At 41.1% G+C, this 26,757-nt stretch overlaps 1 protein-coding gene across 4 annotated transcripts in view; it reads right to left on the bottom strand.

Annotated features, from left to right (window-relative positions):
- EPS8L2 (EPS8 signaling adaptor L2) overlaps window positions 1-26,757 on the bottom strand; it is a 247,565-nt gene that overhangs the window by 120,751 nt on the left and 100,057 nt on the right. For 3 of the 4 annotated variants that reach the window (XM_082271162.1, XM_082271164.1, XM_082271165.1), the window contains exons 2-3: window positions 7,029-7,083; window positions 6,097-6,134 (exon numbers count right to left, since the gene is read on the bottom strand). In XM_082271162.1, the coding sequence (XP_082127288.1) occupies window positions 6,097-6,134; window positions 7,029-7,072 (82 nt within the window). In that variant the 5' untranslated portion in view covers window positions 7,073-7,083. The remainder of the gene's footprint in view (window positions 1-6,096; window positions 6,135-7,028; window positions 7,084-26,757) is intronic. The other variant, XM_082271163.1, reaches the window with a different exon arrangement.

Genomic DNA, 26,757 nt, shown 5'->3' with positions numbered 1-26,757 from the left:
GGTAAGAAGGGTATGACTAGTGGATTTATGCACTCAGGGTGTCACTTTTGTCACCTGTGGCTGGATAACAATAACAATTAATTTCTGAATAAAAAAAAAAAGTGTAAATATAATCAGTTAAAGTGTTCCTAAAGCCTAAACATCTTTTATCTTAATGCATGGAATGCAAGGGTGGTTTCCTGAACTAGAAAAAGGAATATGACTCTTCTTGGCATCCTCAGCACCCCCTTCCCCCTATAGTTTACATTCAGAATTTCGCCTTGAAGAGGCACTTCACTCCACTTTAAAAAATTAGTCAGTAGCTATAAATGCTGTAGCAAAGAGAAAGGGAACACAGGAGCCCGCTATATGAGCGCTCCAGCTTTCTTTCCTGGCTCTCCTCCATACACAGTCGGCTTCCAGATCCAGATGAGCGGCAGCGTAGGCATCTACAGTGCGAGTGACGACCCCCATTTCACCGGAGATGGACTTTGATGAGCCTGTTTTTATCCCACTAAACATGAGTTGTTCTTATATATTTTTGTTTTAATAAACTACTGACAGTCTGCACTTAGAAGCGCTTATGTGTCTCTCTTTCTCTTGCATGCAATTTGGAGATCGCTTCTGCTCCCTACGAGAGGTTTGCCCTGAGTTGCTCCTATCATCCTGAGGCCCTGCCCTAATCCCTGGATGGACTTGTTTTTCTGTTGTTTCAATCAGTGTACTTTTTTAATACAGAAACTGTTCTTTGCCAAAGTGATCATAATTTGCGCCATATTCTATCCCTTTTTTTAAATGCTGTACAGCAGCTGCTGACTTTTACAGAACAAACACCTACCAGCCCACGGAGTCCGGAGTTGTCTTGCCCTTAATAAATGCTTTGCAGGGCGTCAATGCCACCATCCAGAATTTGGGAGCCAGCTGTGACTTGCTGATATTTCAAAGTCAGCTTTTCATTGCACATATGCAAGGCCTGGCAGTGCTGTGGGACCAATCCTGAAACCTCCTGGGACATGTGACGTGTCTCAGAAGGCTGTGGACAGGAGAGTGGGGGGGGGGGGGGGGCACCCAAGCAGATGTCACTCTCGCCTAGCTGAGGATTGAGTAGATGGGAGCTGGTACCCCTGGGTGGGCACTGTGGGTGGGGGAATGCCTACTCCTTTATATTCTGGGTTTGGAAGAGTGCAGAGGTTTATGGGAAGAGGTAGACCTCAGAACGGCATCATAAAGGGTATTTTCTAAGTTGAGTATGCCCTTTGGGGTAGGTTAGGTATAGGCCCCTTTCGGACAACCCATCCTAGGGAGCCTACAACTGAGTGAACTGGAAGTACTGATCAGCATCCTTATTTTAGAATCTGGTGTGGATTGTACAGTAAGGATGAGGTCAGTGAATGGAGGAAGTAGCATTTTTATGTATTGGGAAAAGCTGTGCACTCTGTTCATGTTTACAGTAAAACTTTGAAAAAACTGATTGTGCGGACAATCATTTAACTCATGAGGGAGGGCCTCAGGCCAGGAGCATGTGCGTTATCAAGATGGTGGCGTTCCTCCAAACTACAGATCCATGGTACCAATGTCAGTCCTGTTTAAGAACAGTGGGAGGTGTCCTTGGCTAGCATGACCAATGCTGGCGGCAAATTCAGGCCCTGCTTACACACCTAGAAGTTTTGAATAACTGCATTGGCCAGGAAGAAACAAAGCACTGGTGTTTCAACATATGGGCCACTGGAAAGGTACGTAAATAGCATCTGCAGAGGGCAAATTTATATACAGTGCATCTGGAAAGTATTTACAGCGCTTCACTTTTCCCACATTTTGTTAAGTTACAGCCTTATTCCGAAATGTAAGAAATTCATTATTTTCCTCAAAATTCTACAAACAATACCCCATAATGACAACGTGAAAGAAGTTTGTTTGAAATCTTTGCAAAATTATAAAAAAAAAATCACATGTACATAAGTATTCACAACCTTTGCTCAATACTTTGTTGAAGTACCTTTGGCACCAATTACAGCCTCAAGTCTTTTTGAGTATGATACTACATGCTTGGCACACCTATTTTTGGGCAGTCTCTCCCATACTTCTTTGCAGGACCTCTCATGCTCTATCAGGTTGGATGGGGAGCGTCAGTGCACAGCCATTTTAAGATCTCTCCAGAGATGTTCAATTGGGTTCAAATTTGGGCTCTGGCTGAGCCACTCAATGACATTCACAGTTATCCCATAGCCACTCCTTTGTAATCTTTGCTGTGTGCTTAGAGTGGTTGTCCTGTTGGCCCCATTCTGTCCAGGCTGTTCTGGAGCAGGTTTTCATCAAGGATGTCCCTGTACCTTGCTACATTCATCTTTCCCTCCATCCTGACTAGTCTCCCAGTTCCTGCTGCTGAAAAACAACATCCCCACAGCATGATGCTGCCACCACCATCTTTCACTGTAGGGATGGTATTGGGCAGGTGATGAGCAGTGCCTGGTTTCCTCCAGATATGATGCTTGCCATTCAGGCCAAAGAGTTCAATCTTTATTTCATTAGTCCAGAGAATTTTGATTCTCATAGTCTGAGAGTCCTTCAGGTGCCTTTTGGTAAACTCCAGGTGGGCTGTCATGTGCCTTTTACTAAGGATTGGCTTCCATCTGGCCACTCTACCATACAGGCCTGATTGGTGGAGTGCTGCAGAGATGGTTGTTCTTCTGGAAGGTTCTCCTATCTCCACAGAGAAATGCTGGAGCTCTGTCAAAGTGACAATTGGGTTCTTGGTCACCTCCCTGACTAAGGCCCTTCTCCCCCCCCCCCCCGATTGCTCAGTTTGGCCGGACGACCTGCTCTAGGCAGAGTTCCAATGGTTCCGAACTTCTTTCATTTACAGATTATGGAGGCCACTGTACTCATTGGGACCATCAATGCTGCAGAAATGTTTCTGTAGCCTTCCACAGATCTCTGCCTCGATACAATCCTGTCTCAGATCTACAGACAATTCCTGGGACTTCATTGCTTGGTTTGTGTTTTGACATGCACTGTTACCTGTGAGACCTTATATACACAGGTGTGTGCCTTTTTAAATCATGTCCAATCAACTGAATTTACCAGAAGTGGACTCCAATCAAGTTGTAGAAACATCTCAAACAGATGGAAACAGGATGTTCCTGAGCTCAATTTTGAGTGTCATTGCAAAGGCTGTGAATACTTATGTACATGTGAAAGTTTTCCTTTTTTTTTTTTTTTTTTTTTTTAATAAATTTGCAAAGATTTTAAACAAATTTCCTTCATGTTGTAATTAAGGGGTATTGTTTGTTGAATTTTGAAGAAAATAATTAATTTTATCAATTTTGGAATAAGGCTGTAAAATACCAAAATGTGGAAAAATTGAAGAGCTGTGAATACTTTCCAGATGCACTGCATTTTAGGTTCTGCCAAAAAGCAGCTAAGCAAGAAAATCCCTTTATCCCCTCAAACTTGATAGACAAGACTATTTTTGTCATTGTAATTGCACATATAAAAGATGTAAATGATGTTGTTTTTACGTGTAAATGCCTTTAAAAAATGTGAAAGTCTATAAATCAGCATCTAGGAAAACGTTTTTGTAGTGGCTGAACTACCCTGCACCTAGTAGTTAATCAGTAAATCTCTACATTTAAAGCTGACCTTTCACCACAATTTGGACAAATCGTCTATCTATGCTATCGTAATCTCTTTTTCTGAACAGCTATTTAAAAAATACTGAAAATTGAGTCATTTATTTATTAAACCAGCAACATTTTACAGTTCCTAACTCACTAGGCCTTTAGCTTAGGCACTAGTAGTCGGTGCCTTCCGACAGCCTTATACGTATGCTAATTCACTAGAATCTGCAAGAAGATCTCAGGAACATAATAGCTAATTCTCGTAAGATTTCACCATCCTCATGAGATTTCTGTATATCATTTCTGAAGACATGTGCCATCTTCATTTAAGCATCATCTAGAATCACCATTTTATTCATGGACTGAAATTCTCTCTTTGGATGTCACTATGATGTTCTATTCTCTTCTGGGCTGTTTATAATGTACACATGTCTCACACAGATCACCTCCCACCTCCCGCTGCTTTCACTTGCATTGTGACTTGCGACACAGTTACAAAGTTCCAGAATAAAAACTAGTAAAGGAAGAATAAGGTCCTTTTCACACTAGCGGACCGTTCAGATCCGTCTGTCAGTTTTCCAGGCGGATCTGAACGGATTTCCCATGCATCTCTATGGGGCTTCAGATGTCAGCGGAGACATGTCCGCTGACATCCGATCCGGTCCGTCAAATCTGGACGGATGGAAACCCTATTTTCTATCCGTCCAGTGGATCGGATTGGATCAGATGAGAACAGGCGGTTGGTCCATTCCCATCCGATTCCCCCATAGAGAACAGCAGGGACCTGACAGCTCTGTCTCCCCACACAGCGTGGAGATATAGCTGCCATCCTCCTGCTCAGCGGGGGATCAGCAGATTGCTCCCTCGCAGAGAAAAACGGAGTCCGCCGACGGACTCCAAGTGTGAAAGGGGCCTAAAGGAAGAATAAAGAAACTACAACTGAGTTTACTATCCTGTCACAAACTGTAGGATAAACCGTGATTTTCTTATGCTCTTGACTTTGAGTACTACTATACTAGTGATATCTACTTGATTCAATCCACTGGTCAATTGTCCTCTTCATTTGATGTAAGCAATAATGTCTATTCCTTATATGTTTCCTATAGAAAATACTTAGTTCCACTCTAAGCTACAAATTGTGGTATCTATCCCAAAATTAGACATAGAAAAATCAACCCCAGATGGGATTGGAAAACGGGGAAAGGGAAATTGCGATACCAGGGAGGTAAGATGGAAAATGCAAACATCTTTGCATCTACATTTTCCATCTTACCTCCCTGGTATCACAATTTCCCTTTCCCAAAATTAGACATAGAAAAATCAACCCCAGACGGGATTGGAAAACGGGGAAAGGGAAATTGCGATACCAGGGAGGTAAGATGGAAAATGTAGATGCAAAGTTGTATAAAAAATTATCTTTTATTTGAATTTCAGTAAAAAGACTCCGTATGCTATAGTAGCATCACAGTATCAAAAATACAAAACATAATTGTTGCAACAAACATTAAAAATGTACAAAGTACAAGGGGAAAGAGTGCACAAAATCACTCAAATATATTGGTACATATGGACTCCAAACCTCTGGAGTCCATAAGATACTGTGATGCTATAACATTCGGAATCTTTTTACTTAAATTTAAATAAAAGACAATTTTTTATACATCTTTGTATCTACATTTTCCATCTTACCTCCCTGGTATCACAATTTCCCTTTGCCAAAATTAGACATAGAAAAATCAACCCCAGACGGGATAGGAAAACGGGGAAAGGGAAATTGCGATACCAGGGAGGTAAGATGGAAAATGTAGATGCAAAGATGTATAAAAAATTATCTTTTATTTGAATTTAAGTAAAAAGATTCCGTATGCTATAGTAGAATCACAGTATCAAAAATACAAAACATAATTGTTGCAACAAACATTAAAAATGTACAAAGTACAAGGGGAAAGAGTGCACAAAATCACTCAAATATATTGGTACATATGGACTCCAAACCTCTGGAGTCCATAAGATACTGTGATGCTATAACATTCGGAATCTTTTTACCTAAATTCAAATAAAAGATACTTTTTTATACACCTTTGCATCTACATTTTTCATCTTACCTCCCTGGTATCGCAATTTCCCTTTCCCCGTTTTCCAATCCTGTCTGGGGTTGATTTTTCTATGTTTCCAATTGGTATCGCCTTTCTTTCTATAAACATATATTAACTAATAAAAAAAAATAATGAAAAACCTGAAGCCTAGGTGAAATCACTTGATTTGAGCCCAAGGACTACTTTTTAATAAAGCACATGCTCTGATATTTATATACAGGTAAACTCATCCTCTTGTACAGCTGTGAATGATCTATGTATTGAATATATACTTTTCTACAAACGTGTGTAATAAGCACTTAAACTAATAGAAAGGTGAACAGAGGCTGATATGTAAGCCCATGCAATGATCAGACTTGCCAGCAAATTTTCCAATAATCAGAAAATAACCATAGGAAACTTACCAAACAAGTCTTTTGCACTCATTTTTCCCGATCCTCCACTGAAAGAAACAGAAAAAATATTTAGCAAATAACACCAAAATCTGGGTAAAGATATAATTTTAATATCTTGTTTTTTTTTGTTTTTTTTTTTTAAGGCTTTGAACATATTTAATCATCTATAAATACTTAAATTCCAGGTAAGCTTGAAATCTATAACTGAGATACTTGTGAAGGAGCTGCCAAAGGGATTGTAATTTGTCCATTAGGCTCCGTCCAGTGAGCACAGCAAGGTTGATGATGACCGGACTTTTCTCTGCTAATGGTAAAGTACAAATAAAGGCCATCTGTGTCCCATTGGGGAAGTTTCCCTTTACATCCTGTCCCACAGACACAACAAGAAGTGGGAGGAAATCTCTACAAAATTGAGGGAATCTCTGGGTGTCACAAGGGTGACCAGAACTAGCGTGCCTATTGGAATATTTCCCCTCTTGTCCTGTTCTTGTGATGACTCAAAATTTGGATTTTCTTTCACTTTCACTCTCTGTCTTCTTGCTGCAAAGGCAAATTATAGGTAGGGGCAGTTGCTATTTGTTTGTACTCGATGTTTAATGCCCGATGTTCATTTTACTGTTCAAGATGTCCTTAGTTAGTTTATTAACATAAAATACTTTTGGTAGTTTGATGATCATTATTATAGCGCTATTTTTAAGATTATTTTGCACATATAAAGGGGTAGTGCAATATATTTATTTTTTGTTTTTATGGTTAACTTACTGAACTCTTGTTGCAAGCATGTTTTTTGGGGTTTGCATCAAAAGATGTGAAAAAAAATACATTTTTCTGTTCCTGGGAATTATTTCTGATTCCTGAGCACCATCTAATGACTATGGGTCTCTGTATTTCATTTAAAGATCAATTACTGATGTGGTAATAAACGAGATAACAGTTCTTACTTGTGGGATCCATGCTTGCTTCCAGTAGATCCTGACTGACTCATCGCTGCATCAGCTGTAATAAAACAGAAAAATAGTTATCACTAGGTGACCCCACACACCTGGGTGATTTTAACGCTTTGTCAGAAATGCTTCAACTCTCGATACTCTAATTTCCATATTATATTATTATGTGCTGTTGCTCAACACTCAGAAAAAAAATGGGAGTTTCCTTGGGGCATGATCACACATTTTTGGCCCCAATAGTCTTCAATAGGAGCACCTGAAAATGCCTGAAAAAGCATGCAAAACACACATTTTGTGTGCTTCCATGCCTAAGAACTGTCTCTTCCTCCTAGTCTCTTGCTTTCCATTGGCTAAAACAAAAACATTTAGGCCTGAAATCACAAAGACCATGAAAAAAAAAAGTTGCAATGTAGCTTGACAGCTAATGTCTGTCTGCATTTGTGTTGGTACAATGTTTATGTAGCACCCTCCTATATAGGTGCTAGTAAGGAGAGTAGTTTGCTCTGCCTGCTTAACAGGGGAGCAGCAGGTGAAATATAGCCTGCTCCATCTGCTTAACAGGAGAGCCTGACCAATAGTTATGCCTGTTGCATGTGTCCATGTGTGATTTATCTGGGCTGAGGGAGTGTTCCCACTGTATCCAATAGGGAAGCCTGTTGGACAGTGGAGGAAACCCAGCTGGTGGCACACAGGCTTTGTAACTATCCCAGTGGGTTGGCGCAAACAGTGGTGCTTCCTGGGATATGTTATAAAAGCCAATGGCACATGTGACAGGGTGTCTTTGGGCGGGAAGCCAGGTCCCAGGAGAGGCTGTCTCTCCTCCTGTCTGTATGGAAGGTGGTCACAGGCAGTTGGCCTAGTGAGCCAGAAGTGTGGTGCTGAGCCAGGAGGTCCAGTGGATTTTGACAAGTGGAGCTGAAGGCAGGGCAACCTTGGGAAAAACAGTGTCCATGAGTACCGGGAAGCTTGCCAGGGGCCTGCCCGGGAAGGGGACCACTCCAGTGGAGAGTCAGTGGACAGGGGCTAGCATGCACAGCGAGTGAGAAAGGGGGCCAAGTTAGGACCCTGAAGAGAAACTAAATAAGGATCATATTCTTTATCTTCACTTCAGTGGCAAGGTGAAGCAGTGGCCTTGCCGCACACTACAGCTAGCTGTCCTCAGATTTGTGCATAGTTCATAGCTGGAGTATCCCACTCATCCTTTCTCCCATCCCAGTTCTAAATAAAACACACAATAAAAAAAAAAACCCCTGGACTGTTCATTGTCTGAGCCAAGCGTCTAAAGTGATACGTTTCTACAGACTGTTGCTACAGGTAACCCAGGGGAATCCAGAAAGTGCAATTCTCAGCAGTCCTCTAAGGGGCAGTGCTACATAAAATAATTAATTGAAATGAGCTGCCAAGTGCACCAAAATGACAATAAATTACCATGCATTGTGGTGCACAGCACCACACTTGTGTTGGCAAGGTGTATTGGGGTGCCATTAGGAATGAGGGGCACCGTAGTGCCTCAACAAGAAAAATATGTTTTCATGCATTGAGGGAAGGAATGAGATATGAAAACAACATTTTTTTTAATTACATACACAGAATATGCTAGTCAGCAAATTAGTCACATAGCTGTTACCTTGTAAAGACATTGTGTTTAAAGAATTTGTCAATGGGCCATTTATCACTGGAGAAGGTATTTCTGTTCTGCCCAACTCCTTATAGCAACCTTTCTTAATAAGGATTCCATGGAACTCAAGGTTTTTCTAGAAGTTGTTAGGTGTTCCTTGAGCAATGCATGATCTGTTTCTGTCTTTTAGAAACAGTTACCACCTACACTAAGGCTGTTTTTAGCTATATGTAAGGGGGGCATTCTTCTTAATGACCTTCAGTGCAAGAGGCTCCTTCTCTCACTGACCATCAGTAAAAGGGCCCTTCTGCCAGTGATCACCAATGTAAGGCAGTCCTTCTCCCACTGACCACTATTGTAAGGGTCTCTTCTGCCAGTGATCACCAATGTAAGGCAGTCCTTCTCCCGCTGACCCCTATTGTAAGGGGCCCTTCTGCCAGTGATCACCAATGTAAGGCAGTCCTTCTCCCACTAACCACTATTGTAAGGGGCCCTTCTGCCAGTGATCACCAATGTAAGGCAGTCCTTCTCCCACTGACCCCTATTGTAAGGGGCCCTTCTGCCAGTGATCACCAATGTAAGGCAGTCCTTCTCCCACTGACCCCTATTGTAAGGGGCCCTTCTGCCAGTGATCACCAATGTAAGGCAGTCCTTCTCCCACTAACCACTATTGTGCCAGTGATCACCAATGTAAGGCAGTCCTTCTCCCACTGACCACTATTGTGCCAGTGATCACCAATGTAAGGCAGTCCTTCTCCCACTGACCACTATTGTAAGGGGCCCTTCTGCCAGTGATCACCAATGTAAGGCAGTCCTTCTCCCATTGACCACTATTGTAAGGGGCCCTTCTGCCAGTGATCACCAATGTAAGGCAGTCCTTCTCCCACTGACCACTATTGTAAGAGGCATTCTTCCACTGACCACAAGGAAAACAAAATCTTTCACTTTCTGCATTTCTTATTTTGGCCATGATTACCCTTTATTTTATTTTTTTGTTGTTACTGAATAAAAATGACATGAGCTGTATATAAAGTAATTATTATCAGGGGTTCCCTGAGACCTAAACATTGTTTTAAGGGACCCTCCATGGTGAAAAAAAGAGGATAGGCTGCTTTAAAGTATTAGTAACAGCCCGAACTGACTTCCTGGTCCTAACAGATGCCTAAAGGTTGTTTGCTGGATCAAAGGGCATTCTGACTGTGCACTTTGTATAGAGAAGGAAAGAATTATTGATGATTCTCAGTTTCTATACCAAATAGGCATTTTCGACTGTACAAACTACAATGATCCACAATAACCAATCTAAATCAATTTACTATAGCCCTACCATTTTTTTTCTCATTGGTTGGTCTCAGTTGTTGCACTTTGCACATTTTAGTAAACAAAGCCCCACAGCGTTTTAAAGAATAGTTTACATGGATTTACATTTCATAGAGGGGTAAAATGTGCAGGGCTGGAAATCGGGAGTTTTGACTACCCTTTGACTTTCTAATCTGTATGCTGGTTGCAGGCCAGTAATTCATTGAGTATTTAAGTCAAAGACCACTAGGCATGCAATTTTTTTATTTTTATTTTTAGTATTAGTTTCCAGCAAAGTAAGAGCATATCTCTTCATCTCCACTAAAATTGAGAGAACTGTCCCTCTATGGACAAACAGGCAATGGTATGTTCCACAGCTAAATACTAAAAATGTAAAATGAGTTGAAGGTGATCTCCTTTGCATAATACAACCTACTTGTGGCGTGATTAGTTACTACACAATAATACTTTGTTTATGTTAAATATAATGCACTCCAAAACCTTTTACAAAACCATTCATCATTTATTACAAGTCAAATTTATCTAAATTAATTATAGTGATGAAAGGTTACTTTTTGAGCCATATTGTGCATTTATGGCAGTACCATGTTTTAGGCTGTTTTGCTATATATCAGGGGTTTCCAAGCTGTGGCCCATGAGTCAAATGCAGCCTGCTGCAATATTTTATGTAGCTCTCTGATGTTAAAAAGGACTCTAATGGGGCATCGGATGTAGGGAGGAACCCCAATGTACAGGGGCATCCTCATGGGAACTCTAATGTAATTGGGCACTCTGATGGGGACTCTGATGTAGGGGGACTCTGATGTAGGGGGGCTCTGATGGGCAAGAGTTTACTTGAAATTTCTTTGCTTCCTTTTGCTGAAGATTTTCTCTGATCTAAACCACATCATGCTGAATAAAATAAAACTCCAAGTACAGATTTGAACATTTTACATTAATTTTTTAAAAAAATATTTTATTTTCAGCCTACAAATATTAGTAAAATATACAATGTGGTTCTCGTTCCAAAAAATTGGAGAGCCCTGATATATATAAATGTATTGACTGCTAAGGAGAGAGTTGAAAGTGGATCTGAACTCAAAAACTAAAGCTTTATAGAGAACATCTAAAATGTTAACTATGCCTAAGCAGTACCTAAGCAGTACCCTGAAAATGTACTTATGGTCTTGAATTTCTCCTGAAAAACAACAGTGTACTTCGTTTGCCTAGACCAGTGGTGGTCAACTTTCCTAATATAGGGGCTCAAGCTTCATATCATCAAAGTGCCATGTATAATATTTATTGAATGTCATCTACAGAAAGCTGAGAGGGGCTGCAGGTGTACAACAGGAAATGGTAAAAGGCTATGTGCATTTTATAAGAGATGGTCAGAGACTGGGGACATCTACATGCGATAGTCAGAGTCTGAAATTGGGAACATACTACAGTGCCTTGAAAAAATATTCATACCCCTTAAAATTTTCCACATCTTGTCATGTTACAATGCAAAATGCTGTAAATACAGCTGCAAGTCTTTTTGGGTATGTTTCTAACCGGCTTTGCACATCTAGAGAGTGACATTTCTGCCCATTCTTCTTTGCAAAATAGCTCAAGCTCTGGCAGATTGGATAAAGACCGTCAACAGCAATTTTCAAGTCTTGCCACAGATTCTCAATTGGATTTAAGTCAGGACTTTGGCTGGGCCATTCTAACACATAAATATGCTTTGATCTAAACCATTCCATTGTAGCTCTGGCTGTATGTTTAGGGTCGTTGTCCTGCTGGAAGGTGAACCTCAAGTCTTTAGCAGACTAACAGGTTTTTCTCTAAGATTGCCCTGTATTTGGTTCCATCCATCTTCCCATCAACTCTGACCACCCCCCCTGTCCCTGCTGAAGAAAATCATCCCCAGATTCTCCCAGCTGAGCTGTGGATCTCTGCAGCTCCTCCAGAGTTACCATGGGCCCCTTGGCTGCTTCTCTAAATAATGCTCTCGTTGCCTGGCCTGCCAGTTTAAGTGGACAGCCATGTCTTGGTAGGTTTGCAGTTGTGCCATACTCTTTCCATTTTCGGATGATGGATTGAACAATTCACCATGAGATGTTCCAAGCTTGGAATATTTTTTTATAACCTGCTTTAGGCTTCTCCACAACTTTATTCCTGACCTATCTGGTGTGTTCCTTGGCCTTCATGATGCTGTTTTTTCACTAGGGTTCTCTAACAAATCTCTAAGGGCTTCACAGAACAGCTGTATTTATACTGAGAATAAATTACCCACAGGTGGATACTTTTAAGGCACTGTATAGGAGTGTGTGGAGACATCCTTCAGAAGATAGCCATAGATTGGAGACATATTACATGGGACTGTTAGGAGATGATTATTATCACAGCCCCTTTTACACATCAATGCTTCCACATTTGTGACTCTCAACAGTCCTCTTAAAAATTACCTGTGTCACACTTAAAGTGGTTCTAAATCCAAAACGTTCTTTACCTTAATGCATTCTTCGCGTTAGGTTAAAAAACATGTTTCAGCTTGCTGTCCTCCCCACCTTCCTGAATACTTACCTCAATCAATACAGCACTTCACACTGTTGGACGTCTTCTCTCCTCTCTTCCTCTTTACATAAGGACTTGGTCAGCACAGTGCCATCTTAAGGGCATTAAAGGGACCTGGGCAATGCAGTGCACTGGGGCCCTGCCTACATAATCACCCACGAGAATAAAAATGCAAATTATCAATAAGGCGATATTTATTGGTACAGCAGTACCAGGCTAATGACAGCTTCCAAGTTCAGCGGCTGGGTCCGGTGAACATGCACACGGCGGGGGTCAGACTCGACTGTTCTGTGTGTGCCTGTTCCCATGGAGGCGGACAGGCATTCCTGCAGTTATGGGCTCCCCTTCCACTGGAGCACAAGGCCGACAGGCGCTTGCCACCAGTTAAGTTTGGCGGCGGGATGCACTCAGGAATCAGGACTAATGCTTGGCTGGGGCTGGGTCGCTGTCCAGGCAAGTGGTGCCCCCAGACAACTGCACAGTGTGCCCATTCAGTAAGATTGCCCTGGATCAGCAGCAGGAGCCATTGTTTTCTGCTGCTGTCAATCAAATGCTGAGGAGAAAGCGGGGACAAGCTGTGCTGTGTGTATCTATCGAGTGAGGCACCATAGACACACACGGCTCTGGAGTGAGCCCACAAGTGTGCCCCCCACAGTAAGCAGCGGCAGCGGGGAACCTCATAAAAGGAGGTTTGAGGCCGCTCTGTGCAATACACAGAGCATATGAGTATAACATGTTTATTATTTTAATTTTAAAAAATGCCATTAGTAACACTTTAATACTTCTCTCAGCAAGATTCTTTATAAAAGATCAGAGTAGAAAAACATAAAAAGTGATGGACTGCACAGGGAAGGTAAGATAGTCCAAAATAAACCATTTAACTAAATAACAATATTTTTTCTTTGCTGGCCTGAATAAGCAGGTAAGTATGGAAACCACAGACTGTGACTTCAGGAGCCATGAGGGCTACACAATTAGTGCTAAGGATGGGCACCAAGTCAGGATCAAACACCTAGTCATTGGGGGCAGTTCTAACATGAGAAAGCAAAGCCTGACCACTTCCAAGATGGCCCCTTCAACACAGTACAGAACAATATGTAGTAGATTAATGATGGGCAAAAATCAGCTGCAGGGAGCCTACAGGCAATACTGATGTCTAGTCCTTTGCCCACTGCTTGCCTTTTTTTAGGCCACGGGTTTAACAGTACAGGTTCTCTTTAAATGTGGCAACATCTTAGATGTGTTCTCACAGGGAGAGGCAGTAGCCCATTACAATCCCAACATTCTTACTTTTTCACCTTTGAGCAAAGAGTTTTTTTTCACATTCCTTACATGCTTAACAGAAAATTGGAAGAGATTGTATGACCTTATATAGTGACATGCCAAGGCTATGCCACTGAAAGGTATAAAAGGCTGCAGTGTTTGCTGCATAATCTCTTCAAAATGTCTGTCTTTGGAGTCTGAGAAATGACCTGCGAACAGTTGAATCCTTAGATTCATAATCTGTTTTCCTGAGCATTGCTTTGGCTCATAAAGTACATTATGCTTATTAATGTAATGGCAGCCACATTCGCTTTTTTTACTTTTATTTATTGACTAATTATGTAAAAGTTCATGACAAAAGGTAACCAGTGTACTCTTTTGCTATTTCTGTAAATTGGAAACTGTTAGCATAAGGGGGTTGCGCAAATTAGTCCCATTTTTACAATGTCCAAACAAGCCTACAAGAGGCAAGTGGGTTTGTAGGTGAGTTTCAAAAAGATAAAGATCACAGTAGCAGAGGAGATGTGATATCAAGAGAACCCTAAAAAGACAAAGTAACAATTTCACTTTAACATTTAACCACTTAAGCCCCGGAAGATTTTACCCCCTTCCTGACCAGGGCCTATTTTGCGATTCGGCACTGCGTGAATTTAAGGGACAATTGCGCGGTCGTGCGACGCTGTACCCTAATTAAATTGACGAATTTTTTTTCCCACAAACAGAGCTTTCTTTTGGTGGTATTTGATCACCTGTGCGATTTTTGGATCATGCACTATAAACAAAAAAAGAGCAACAATTTTGCAAAAATAACAATATTTTTCACATTTTTTTCACATGAAATTCCTCCCAAACAAAATTTAAAAATCAAATTTTTTAACATTTTAGGCCAATTTTTTTTCTGCTACATATGTTTGGTAAAAAAAATTGCAATAAGCGTATTTTGATTGGTTTGCGCAAAAGTTATTGCGTTTACTAACTAAGGGAAAGATTTTTGTCATTTTTATTTTATTAAATATAAAGTAATGGCGGCGATCTGCGATTTTTTTTGCGGGACTGCAACATTGTGGCGGACAGATCGGACCCTTGACTGACATTTTTGACACTTTTGGGGGTACCAGTGACATTACTACAGTAATCAGTGCTTTACATATGCACTGTTACTGTAAAAATGACACTGGCAGGGAAGGGGTTAACTTTATTGGAGAAGGAGGGGTTAAGTGTGTCCCTAGGGGTGTGCTTCTAACTGTGCAGGGATGTGGCTGCTTGTGTAACTACAGAGATATACGATCCTGCATAGCAGGACCGTATGATCTCTGCACTTACACAGGGGGGAATGACAGGTGGCTTTGTTTACATTAGCTGCCTACCTTTTTCCCGCTGTAACTGGCGATCGCGAGTGACCGGCGGACATCGGGTCCGCCGGTCACACGCGGGGGGTTCCCAGTGAGCAAGCGGGGGTGGGAGGGCGCCTCCGGCAGCACGCGCTCGCCCCCTATTCGTTTGCAGGCAAGTGACGTATCCATACGTCATTTTGCCTGCGCTGGGCTGACCGCCGCAATATATGTACTTGCGGCGGTCGGCAAGTGGTTAAAGTGACTGGGTCTCTTTAAATGAGGGAACAATCCCCTACCATTACAAATTGATAACCAATAACCACCATCTCCATTCTTGCTAGCTGCTCCATCCTTTCATGGGAGCTGGAAGTCCAAATCACACTAACCTTGGTCATGGATGGTTTGCCCTAAATCAGCAGAATGACTGTCTCTTTAACACTTAACCTAACACCTGCAGCAGCATAGAATATGGAAACCGAAGGAATCGTCCAGCTTCTGCACACCATCGTCCTTTTGTACTTTCTATGTTGACACACAGAGATTGCATGCTAGCACCTATTTATGGATAAGTGTGCTCTTGTGAACTTTAATTGGTGATATTAAATGCATGGTAGGTGCCAAGTGACCTCACTGGTTAGCTATTCAGAGCATAAATTAAATCATTTTCATATTTATGACCCAATTGCAATATTATATTTCTTACACATAGGCTGATGGTATGGAAATGTAAGCATTCAGGACAAGCAGTTATTTCTTTGTTTCTACTACAAAATATAAGTAAAGCTTATGTAAATTATATGGGTACTTTTTTTTTAACTCACCCCTAAAAAACCTTAGTTAGTTAGGTTAAGGTTATCATAATTTATAGTAAACCTAAAACCAAAGTTTAATTTTGTATATAGTAGAGAATGTTGCCCCAGAGTTGGGAATCTGTGTCCCATTGGGGAGATTTCCATCCACTTTCTATCTTATAGACCTAACAGAAAACTATATGCACACAACCTGCCTCGTTATTCTTGGACTTGACATGGATCTGCTATAAGGCACAATAAAAGACTGCCAGTAAATGCAATGAGGTCCTGATGGGCACTGACATTTTACCCCATGTCAGAGCTCCTCCATCACTTGTATCATGCTTCAAATGCTAAGGTATGGAGGCAAATGAGAGTTAAAGTGGATATAAACCCTCACATATACCCAGTGAAGTGAATAGACCCCGAGGATAAACAGAGATGAAACAAATCCTTCTACATAGGTTTTACTTGTATATCTGATGTCTTCAGATTTCTACACTCTTTGGAAAGTGCAAATCATGTTAGAAATCTTTCTTCCTCTTTGAGCAGAGGGTGGGAAGTCAGGGCTTACACTGTGTGTGAGCTGATTGGAGGAAAGGGACCCCTCCACATAGGCAGAGGAACAAAGAAACATGCAGAGCTGTATTCTGAATAGACCAGCTCTCTGCTAATCTCCCTCTAAACTCCCTCCCCGACTCAAATTTTCAGCTACTGTTATCTCATGTGTCAGAGAACTTGTCAGAAGTGACTCTGCTGATAACTGAGATAAACGTCACTTAGAGGTTTGGAGAGAGATAAGTAAACACTACAATTAGATGTGCTTAGGCCAAATGTAATTATCAGGGTTTACAACCACTTTATTGTGGCTGATGCTGAGGGATTCAGGAAGGGTGATGGCTTAAAGGGGATGTAAAGTCAAAAGGTTTTTTTTTTTATCTTAATGCATTCTATGCATATATTTTGTTTATAGCGCAAAAAAAAATTGCATAGGTGATCAAATACCATCAAAAAGGACATCAATTTTATTCAGGTACAGCGTTGCATGACCGTGCAATTGTCCGTTAAAGTAACGCAGTGCCAAATCGCAAAATATGGCCTGGTCATTAAGGGGGAAAAGCTTCCGGTCCAGAAGTGGTTAACTTCAGTGGCACTTCCCTCTGTATGCCTATTCTAGGTTAAGGGGCTCAGAAAGCAATGAAGCCAGAGGCATCCAATAAGTAAGCATTATGATACTTTAGAAGGAGGTCCACTACGGTTGCCCTCTTATTTAACACAATACAGGTTTCCTTTGTTATTTGTTCTCCAAAGCATATCCACAGTGGACTCACATTCTTCTTCACAAGAACCAGGTCAGACAGGTAGCTCAACTAGTAAATTATTTTCTTTTCAACTTACATCCATCACATACAGTTTTTAGGAGGATTGCAGTAGGGTAATTCACATAACAACGCAACATCAGTGGAACAAAACTTTTTCATATTTTCCTTGGATTAAATGAATACTGCGGTGTTCAAACTTGTCCAGTGTAAGGATGACCTCCAAAAGGTAAAATAAAATAAGGTCCAGTCCTTAATCCTGTGCAAGAGTCCCACTGAGGGGTAACTCTAACACATCCGTTCAACCAGGGTGCCTTGGCAAAATACCCAAAAAATATATCAAAAATTGTATACAAGCCAGCAGGTGGATCAAGCCTGCCTTTTAGTTACACAAAGCCACGGGTTTTCTTTATGCACTATTAAAACATTCTAGACACATCCAAAGCATCCTTGTTAGACCCTCCTGTGCACCTCTCCCTCAGCACTGGGGTCACATTAGCTGACTGATGGAGAGAAATTGAGGGAGAAGAGAAACATTGGAATACTAGTCAGTACCAGTGTGTAAAAGTGTAGTTGCTTTGGAAGAATAAATCACCTCTAACGTTGGGTGTCCTAAGTATGGATGTTGCTGCATTGTGTAAAGCTATCAGAATAGTTATTACATTTTAGAATGGGGTGCCTCTAGACTGTTCAAAATGTTAAAGGGTGCCTTGACATTGTCTGCAATTTTTAAGGATGCTTTAACTGAAAAATTTTTGAGAAATACTCCTCTAACTTTACCACCACAATCACATCCCACATTGTATGGTCATATTCCCAACTCCAAGAAAAACCACGAGGCCTGATCTCCTCCTGTATTTATCACTCCCCCAAAGACAGGAAGTGACTTATGCAAGGGGGAGGTACAATGCAGCACTAAACCTTTAACCCATAAGGCACACAATATTATTAACTCTAAAGACACTCAACATAATTAACTATTTAGGCACCTGCCTACAAGCAGATGACCATGTGCTTGATTACAGTCTTTACATTTTGTACTGTATCATAAATCATTTTGAAAATAATATACACAATTGTTATAAAGTCAGTATTATATTTAACATACTGCTTATTCACCAGTTCAGTTGACATGCTGTGCTAATGCCACTTATATGATGCAAATATTTGATGAGACAATATGTACAATGTAATCTCCTAAAAAGCCAGCTGTTTCAACATTGTGGTAGAGCACCGGACCTGGAGATAAGTACACTACTCTTTTGTTATTCTACGTTGTAGTACTCTTCATTTCCCTTTCACTAATGCCTTGGCTACTAGTAAAATTTATAAGAAGACAGAACACTTAGCTTAGCCTCTTCTTATCCCTGTACATTCATGTTTATTAATGGACACAGGGCCACCAACAATTTCTACATGAAATCTCAAGCCTTTTAGCTGGTACTACATTTTATGTACTATGGCAAATAACATCATATAGGTTTTACACTACATTAAAATTATTAATGCTTGAGTATTGCCAAATTTGCTAATTTTGCTAATATATTAATTGCTACTGTAGCACCCTCCCAGGTAGGTGCTAGGAAAAGCATATATGTGACCCTGTTCTGCTTATCAGGAGGGTCTGATCTGTCAGTTAGCCTGTCACATGCTTTTAGGTGTAACCTGTTGAGTCTGGGGAGTCTCCCCACTGTATCCAATGAAGGGACCTTTTTGGACAGTGGATGAAACCTAGCCAATCGCACAAAAGGGTTTATGACAGTCTCAGTGGGTGGGCATTGCTGCAATGCATCCTGGGATTGGGAATAAATCCGGGGGGGGGGGGGATGTGACAAGGTGTCTTTGGGCAGGAAGCCAGGTCCCAGGAGGAGGGTGACAGATGTCTCTCCTCCTGTTGCTGAGGAAGGTGGTCCAGGCGGTCGGCCTAGGGACCGGCGGTTGAGCTGTGCTGCAGAAGGATCCAGTGTGCTGACCAAGTGGAGCTGCTGGGCAGAATACTTCTGGAAAAACCATATCCTGAGTACTCAAGCATCTGCCCAGGGGTCTGCCTAAGAGAGGGGACCACTCCAGAGGGGTCAAGGAAATTCAGAAGTCAGCTAACCCAGAGTGTCACAGTAAAGGGGGTGCCAAGTTGTTAAGCCCTGAAGATTAGAGGGTAAAAGGGGGCACTAGGAAGGGCCCTGAATGAAGCATTTTCTATATTGTCTCAGCATATTGTGCATAGTTTAGTTTAATTGGAGTATTCCACTCATCCCTTCTCCTATCCAAGTCCCTAATAAAACATAAAAACTAAAGAAACTGGACGGGTCCTTGTCTGAGGTGAAAACACTTGGAAACATGTCAGAATGGTCTACTGTTGCTAATGGTAACCCAGGGGAACCCGTCTTCAGCAGCTCCCATGGGAGTAGTGCTACACTAAATTCACCTTTTAATTTAAATACATTTTGTATTAAACATCAGAAATTGTTAATAAACCCTAAGGCTAAGTTCACACCTTTGCAATTGGTGCTGCTTGTGTTTGCATGCAGCCCATTCATTTGAATGGACTGCTTTACCACTGGGAAACACAGGCAAAAAGGTCCTTGCGCCTTTTTAAATCCCCAGCTGCAAAGAAATTGCATGGTGCTTTTGCACTGTGGGATTTCCTGGACTTGAAAACATGCTGAGGTAATGTCAACCCCACATGTCTGCTAAAAAATAGCGTAAAAAAAGAAAAAATAGACTGAAAAAAAAAATGAATAAATAAACTAGGGCAGCTGCCACATCTAAGGACTGGTAAGCCCACATTTTTTTTTCTCTGCTACCTTTCCTTTATACTAGCCCTTTAGAATGAAATAAAATAAAACAATAGTTTCAAGTTTGGATTACACGTTTAGTGTAGTATAACTCTTGGTATTTGCTTTTGTTTTAGGGGTCTATACACCAGACCAGATAGAGGGACATTTGAGAAGCAAAGAGGTATACAGGGATTTGGTTAAACAAAAGGGACAGCTCTTCCAGAAGAGGGACAGTTGGGAGCTATGTCAGTTTTTATGTTAATATTTGTCAAGTGGGCCCATTTGGCTCATGCATTTACCTACAGAACCTTAGAACCGTATACGTGATTGCAGAGCTTTAAACCGCTAATGGTGGTCACACGCGTTTCATTTTTTTTACCATTGCCATTCGATTAAAACTATCAAATCCACAAACAGCTATAACTTCCCTTCCAATCGATCCAGATTGTCTTTTGATTGGATTAGATCAAAATGAGTTGATCAGCTAGGATGGAATAATTCCAATCATTTTGTATCAATTGGCAGCACTGAGATACTTTGTTCAATCATTTTAATCATATGTAATTTATTTCAATTCATCAGATTAGTTTACATGGTGGAACCAGAGATAACCTATGATTGTAAGTTAATTTGGTATCTTAACTATTCATTGAAATCCACTTCCAGTTTGTGGCAAATGGATCAAAAGGGTTATCAACTGTTGACTCTCTGGCTGTTAGTAGGGCGATGCGTACTCTCTTGGGTCTCTTGTTATTTTATGCCAAGAAGGCGATAGTGCCCTTCTGGAAGCATTTAATCAATAAGTTTGTACCCCTATACAAAGCTACTTATTTGTCCCGGGGGTCTCCCTAGGAAATATGAGAAGTTCTGGCACTTGTGGACAGATTTAGAGTCTACAACAGATGATCAGGAGTCCACAGACTGAATTAATTCCCCCTGATAAGGTTTAGTTTATGATATGAACAAATTGATTCCTCTGCAGGGACTCACATTTCATTTGTTCAGATAGGATTCTAAATACGAGTTAATATTCTTCCAATACATTATCCTGATGGTTGAGAGGGAACAGGAATCTCCTTATAGTTCATCAACCCTTGAAGTGATTTTATAAGAGAATGACAGAGTGAAGTGTATGGAAGGTGTGTTGTTTCTTTCCCTCCTTTTTTGGGGGGTTCTATAATAGGAGATGGTATTAATAGTTCTATATTTTATGTATTAGCTGGGGAATGCCCAAAGGCTATGTTTTGTACCTATACATCTCAATTTTTCAATAAAAGAGATTTAAAGAAAAAAAAAAGGGTTATCAGCTGATTGATTATTCCTATTGGTAGAGGTTGATTGCAAAATAAATAATTCATTTATTGAAGTGTGTATGCCCACCATCAGGGCTTTTTTTTTCTCAGAAAATTGGTGCAGGAACTTAACCATGACCCCCCCCCCCCCCCCAAAAAAAAAAAAAAAAAAAAAACAACCTCCCCCACACATTCATCCTCCAAACCACATCAATTAGTGGGTGTGGTCAAATTTTATTAACAGTGCAAGGGTCTTAAAGGGGCATTAAATATCAAGAGTGCATTACTTACAGAGTGCAGACTTCGGTGGGAAGAGGATGTTACACACAGAGTGCAGAGTTCAGGGGTGTGCTACATACACAGTGTAGAATTCAGGGGTGTGCTGCATACAGAGAGCAGAGTTCAGGGGTGCACTACACACAGAGTGCAGAGTTCAGCCTTCTTCCACAGCTGCTTACCTCTGCATCCCCTATCCATATCTCACTTTCACCCCACTTCATCTCTGACCTCTGCATGCAACCACCCTTCCACTGCCCCCATCTTCTCTCTCCCTCCCTTCTTAAAAGCTCCACCATCTTCCACATGTCTTACTTGTGTTGCTGTATTAAACTGAAGCACCCAGACGGCTCTAGTACTTCCCTGCACACTGTAGGTGGCTCTGCCTTTCTCACTTGCAGGGAGAACATCCAGTTGGGGAGTCGGGATCTGCTCTGCACCTGCATCTCTCTTGTCCACCCAGGAGATCAGAGGTGGTGGAACTGAGTTCCACCAAGTTCCCCCCTGAAAAAAAGCCCTGCCCACCATAAGTTAGGATAGTCACATACTGTACATCTAGCTCTTTAATATAAAAGTTTGTAGACCTCCTCAACTTTCAAAATAGGGTCTATGAATGATAAGAACTTGACTGCTTTAGTTACCGCTGTCTTTGAGAAATACATACTTTTGTGGAACCACCCAACCCAGGACAAATTGAATAAGTGATTGTGAGGATTGTGATTATCTCCCGGTTCTATTCAGATGAGTTATTTGTTCTGTCATCACAAAAGCTGTTTCTTGATCCAATATTAGTAAGCCCATAAAACATGTGCATCTATATTAGTCATTCCAACCAGGTTTTATTATATCTTAGAATAAACTTTGTAATAACTCCTTGTGCAATCTTAATCTTCCTTTTTTGAACCTTTTGTACTTAGGAGATAAACTATATACGTCACTGTCGTTTAATACTATAGATCAAAAGATACGGGACACTTTCCAAGTTCAAAGTGATAAGAGCTGTTTGTTTGCAGACTAAAATTCTGCCTATTCAGAAGAGCACATTCAATGCCTTCCAAAATCGAACATTTAAATTTACAGTAGCAGCCACAATTTTTATTAACTATGTTGTATGCCAGTTATATCACCAACATTGTAGTTAAAGATTATTAATAAATTGTTTCCTAAGGCTTCACAGGCTTCTCAAGTATCATTTTTGTCCAATGAAAATTCTTCATTTTCCGCATTACCATTGTGGAACTGCTTTCCCTAAATTTGCATGACTAATTTCAGGCATGAAGAATGCTTTCAGAGCCCATTATTTCTGAGAGTCATATATTAATCCTTTTACTGCCAGAGACAATTTTTCATTTTTGTGCACATGTTAAAATTCTCATTTTAGGCTTAAAGATTACCTAAACCCCCCAAAACAACATACTGAAAAAGGAGTATCACTTTTTTAGACTACATTCTCTGAAAATGAAATTAAAATTTAAAATGAAGCATGAGAGCTGTTCTTAATGGCTGTGCAAGTTAATTAAGTCAAGAGCTGATTGGAAGGGAAAGATTTTGAGATGATCTACAGAGGCAAATTCTGCCTGCCTTGTTTTCCTGTAGTGTGGAAACTGCAGTGACCAGTACCGGTTTAATCAAAATGCCTGCAATTTATATTTGCTTTCGGCTCTAATCACATATTCTGATCACATAATCTCTGTTCTCAGTTGCATTAATGGGTTTGGAGAGGTGGGGTGGAGAAAAAGCATTACATTGATCTTACCAGTGAACAGCTAAGTCAGCAGAAGTCTTTGCTATAGGAGGACATGTAGGTTGTACTCCCAGCACAACCAGAAAACTGAGCATGCTGGGATGGATGTTCTTCTATGACCAAGCATGGTCAGTTTGCAATAGGAAAGCAAGAGGGGCTGACAGGATCACCGGGTATTTCACAAAAAGGAAGCAATACCATGAGAACAGGATACTTTGGTACATGGTACCACAGACACATATCAGGGATATAAAATGTTGGGGTAACATATTCTTTAGCTCATTACAAAGTTTTTCACAAAGTTTTTCACTTCCATAATATCACTTGCCCAGATTTTACCGTTTACTAATTATTGGGGGGGGGGGTGTCTTTCTACTCACTACACCCTCTGATCAGCAGTAGGGAGCATGTGGGTAAGTATCCCCATTGACTATTTTCCAGTGCAGCCAATAAGTTAAACAGTTGGAGTTCTGTTTTCCATTGCCTTGCCTCTGTGGGCACGGTTCTCATAACTTTCTGGGTGATTGCCTAGAGAGAAGTGTGAGGAATTTTCCCAACAGGGACAGAGGTAATAAGGAAAGCCTGACAGATGTCCTGACCCTTCCCCACTCCACTTAAAAGTAACACATCCCTAATAAGCTCTACATTCTGGATCATCTATAATGAATTATGCTATTGTTTAATATTAAATCTAATGTACTACAAGGAGTTAATGCAAAATTAAGAATACAGAATGCTACTGTTACAAGTAAACAGATGCTTGAGCAGGTATTGTCTGTTTATAGTGTAGCACCCTCCTAGGTAGGTGCTAGAAGAGAGTATCGTTTTTGGGTCTTTCTGTTTACCAGGAAGCAGGATCCATTGGTAGGGTTTGCTAATGGTGCTCAGGGGCAGCTCAGCTTGTCTGACTGTTTCACACTGGTCCAATAGGGAGGTATCCTCAAACACAAAGTGATGACCGCACTCCGATGTAAGTAAACATGTGAAGTTTATTCACCACTGTAAATCCAAACTGGACATCAATACATCAAGGACCAGGACAAAGGTTGACGCGTTTAACGAGTTTACACTCACTTACTCATAACCACCCAATTGGGAGGTATATTGGACAGTGGGAGGAAACCTGACAAGTGAGACAGACATTGTTACAGTCCTGGTGATTGGCAGAGGAAAGTGCATTGGTGCATGCTGGGTGACTGTATAAATACCAAGGGCACATGTACTCAGGGTCTTTGGATACTCTCTAGCATCCCCTGAAGATAAAGTAGTTGCATCAAGAAGACTTAATTCTTCCATACAAGTGGCAGCATGGTAAAAGCAGTATGTCTGCTTACACAAATAATCTGGTAAGGCCAAGTGAAAGTTGTCCTTATCTACTGTGAATAGTTCAGTTGGAGTATCCCCACTATTCCCTTCTTCCATCCAAATTCCACAATAAATATAAATACCAAATACCCTGGACTGTTTATTGAGTAACGAACAAAACAGGAGTAAGGAGGGATGTGTGAAAACCTCCAGCAACTGTCTGCAGATAATCAGAGGGAGGCCCAAGAAGTCATCACACAGCAAGCCCTACAGGGACAGTGCTTTAATAGGTATAATTTTTAATAAACGGGAAAACATCAAATTTTTATATGACTGCCAGAATAATTTTTAAATCATTTTCATTGTTAAAGTTCATAAAGTTAGTTCTTGCCTCTGACAATTACTCAGGAAAAGATTGTTTAGTTATTTTATGTTCCAAGTGTGTACACTGTTTGGCTTGTTGATGTCAGAACCAGCTCTATTTTTTAAGTGGTTGAGAAAAAGATATAATGAAGATAAAGGTTAGGGTAGGGATATGTGTTTGAGGTGGGAAATTGGGGGGCAGCAGGGTAAGTATTGTTCTCGGAGAGTAAACGTGTGTGTGTGTGGGGGGGGTGCTAAGAGTGGTTATCTAAGGGGATTTGTGTTGGGGGAAGATGATTTGTGCTAGGAGGGGGGATTTGGGGGGAATTTTTGCTGGGTGGGAGGAATTTGAAGTGGATTTTAGGGGTACATTTTATTTGAGAGGGGCATTTGAGCCTGGGGGATTTCGGGGACGGGGGAGCAAAGAGTTGTGCTGAGAGGGGTATTTCAGCAGGGGGGTGGATTTGTACTAGGAGGAGGGGGGATTTATGCTTGGGGGGTAAGCATGCAGATTAGTGCTCAGTGTGTTTGTGGGGGGGGGGGGGATTTTGCTGACACATGATGCTCATATATTTTGAGGGGGGGTTGCGCAGTTTGCCATGTTCGCCCTGGGCTCTAGATGACCTTGTCCTGGCACTGGCTACAAGTCACTCTATGTTCAGCCTACACAGGGATATGGACTCTCCCTATGTGTCAGCATTGGTGCATAGCCCAGTCTCATGCTGGAGTCACATAGCCTATCCATACTCAGAAATGGTTATTTTCTTAGCTCTTTGCAAATGAACAGAGCATCAGGAGAGCAAAAAAATAAAAAAAGGTATGTATATGCAAATGGGGAGGAAAGTTAAAAGAAGTCTACATGAGCAGGCACATGTTTAAGCTGTTTAGTTGCAATGCTAACAAAGGTATCTAAACGTTTTATACAATTATTTTATCCACAAATAACAGATTATCTTATCACCTGTTCTACATAGCAGCTGCATAATCTGTTATAACCATGGATTTGTCCTTGGTTTTGGCACCTTTCATTTAAGATTGTGAATTTAAACCATTATTGATAGTTGCCTGTGTAGCATTCTTGTTTGACCCTCCCCTGCTTCTCTCCATAAGTTTTGGGGTCACATTAGCTGAGCGATGGAGAACAGCTGAGGAAAAAGAGAAACATTGGATACTAGTCAGTACCAACTTGTACCTCTAACGTTGGGCGTCCTACGTGTGTGTATGTTGCTGCATTATATAAAACTATTAGAATTGTTTTCACATTTTAGAATGGGGTGCCTCAAAACTGTCCATAATTTTAAAGGGTGCCTCGAGACTGTCCATAAGTTGGGGGGGTGCCTTGACCCCCCAAAAAACGTTGAGAAACACTGGTTTAGTTGACTGGATTGAGGATGTTGGGAAAGGGGGGGGGGTTCAATATGGGTTTAGATGGATGGATTTAGGATGTTGGGAAAGGAAGGGTTCATTATGGGTTTAGATGGCTGGACTTAGGATGTTGGGAAAGGTGGGTTTCATTATGGATTTAGATGGCTGGATTGAAGATGTTGGGAAAGGAGGGTTTCATTATGGGTTTAGATGACTGGATGGAGGATGTTGGCAAAGGAGGGGTTCATTGTGGGTTTAGATGGCTGGATTGAGGATGTTGGGAAAAGAGGGGTTCATTATGGGTTTAGATGGCTAGATTGAGGATGTTTGGAAAGAAAGGGATAATTATGGGTTTAGATGGCTGGATTGAGGATGTTGGCAAAAGAGGGCTTCATTATGGTTTAAATGGCTGTGTTTA

This window comes from Pelophylax lessonae (genome assembly GCF_965119305.1).
Source record: "Pelophylax lessonae genome assembly, chromosome: 10".
In the NCBI taxonomy this organism is placed as follows: domain Eukaryota; kingdom Metazoa; phylum Chordata; class Amphibia; order Anura; family Ranidae; genus Pelophylax; species Pelophylax lessonae.
This window is presented reverse-complemented; position numbering and strand designations above follow the sequence as displayed.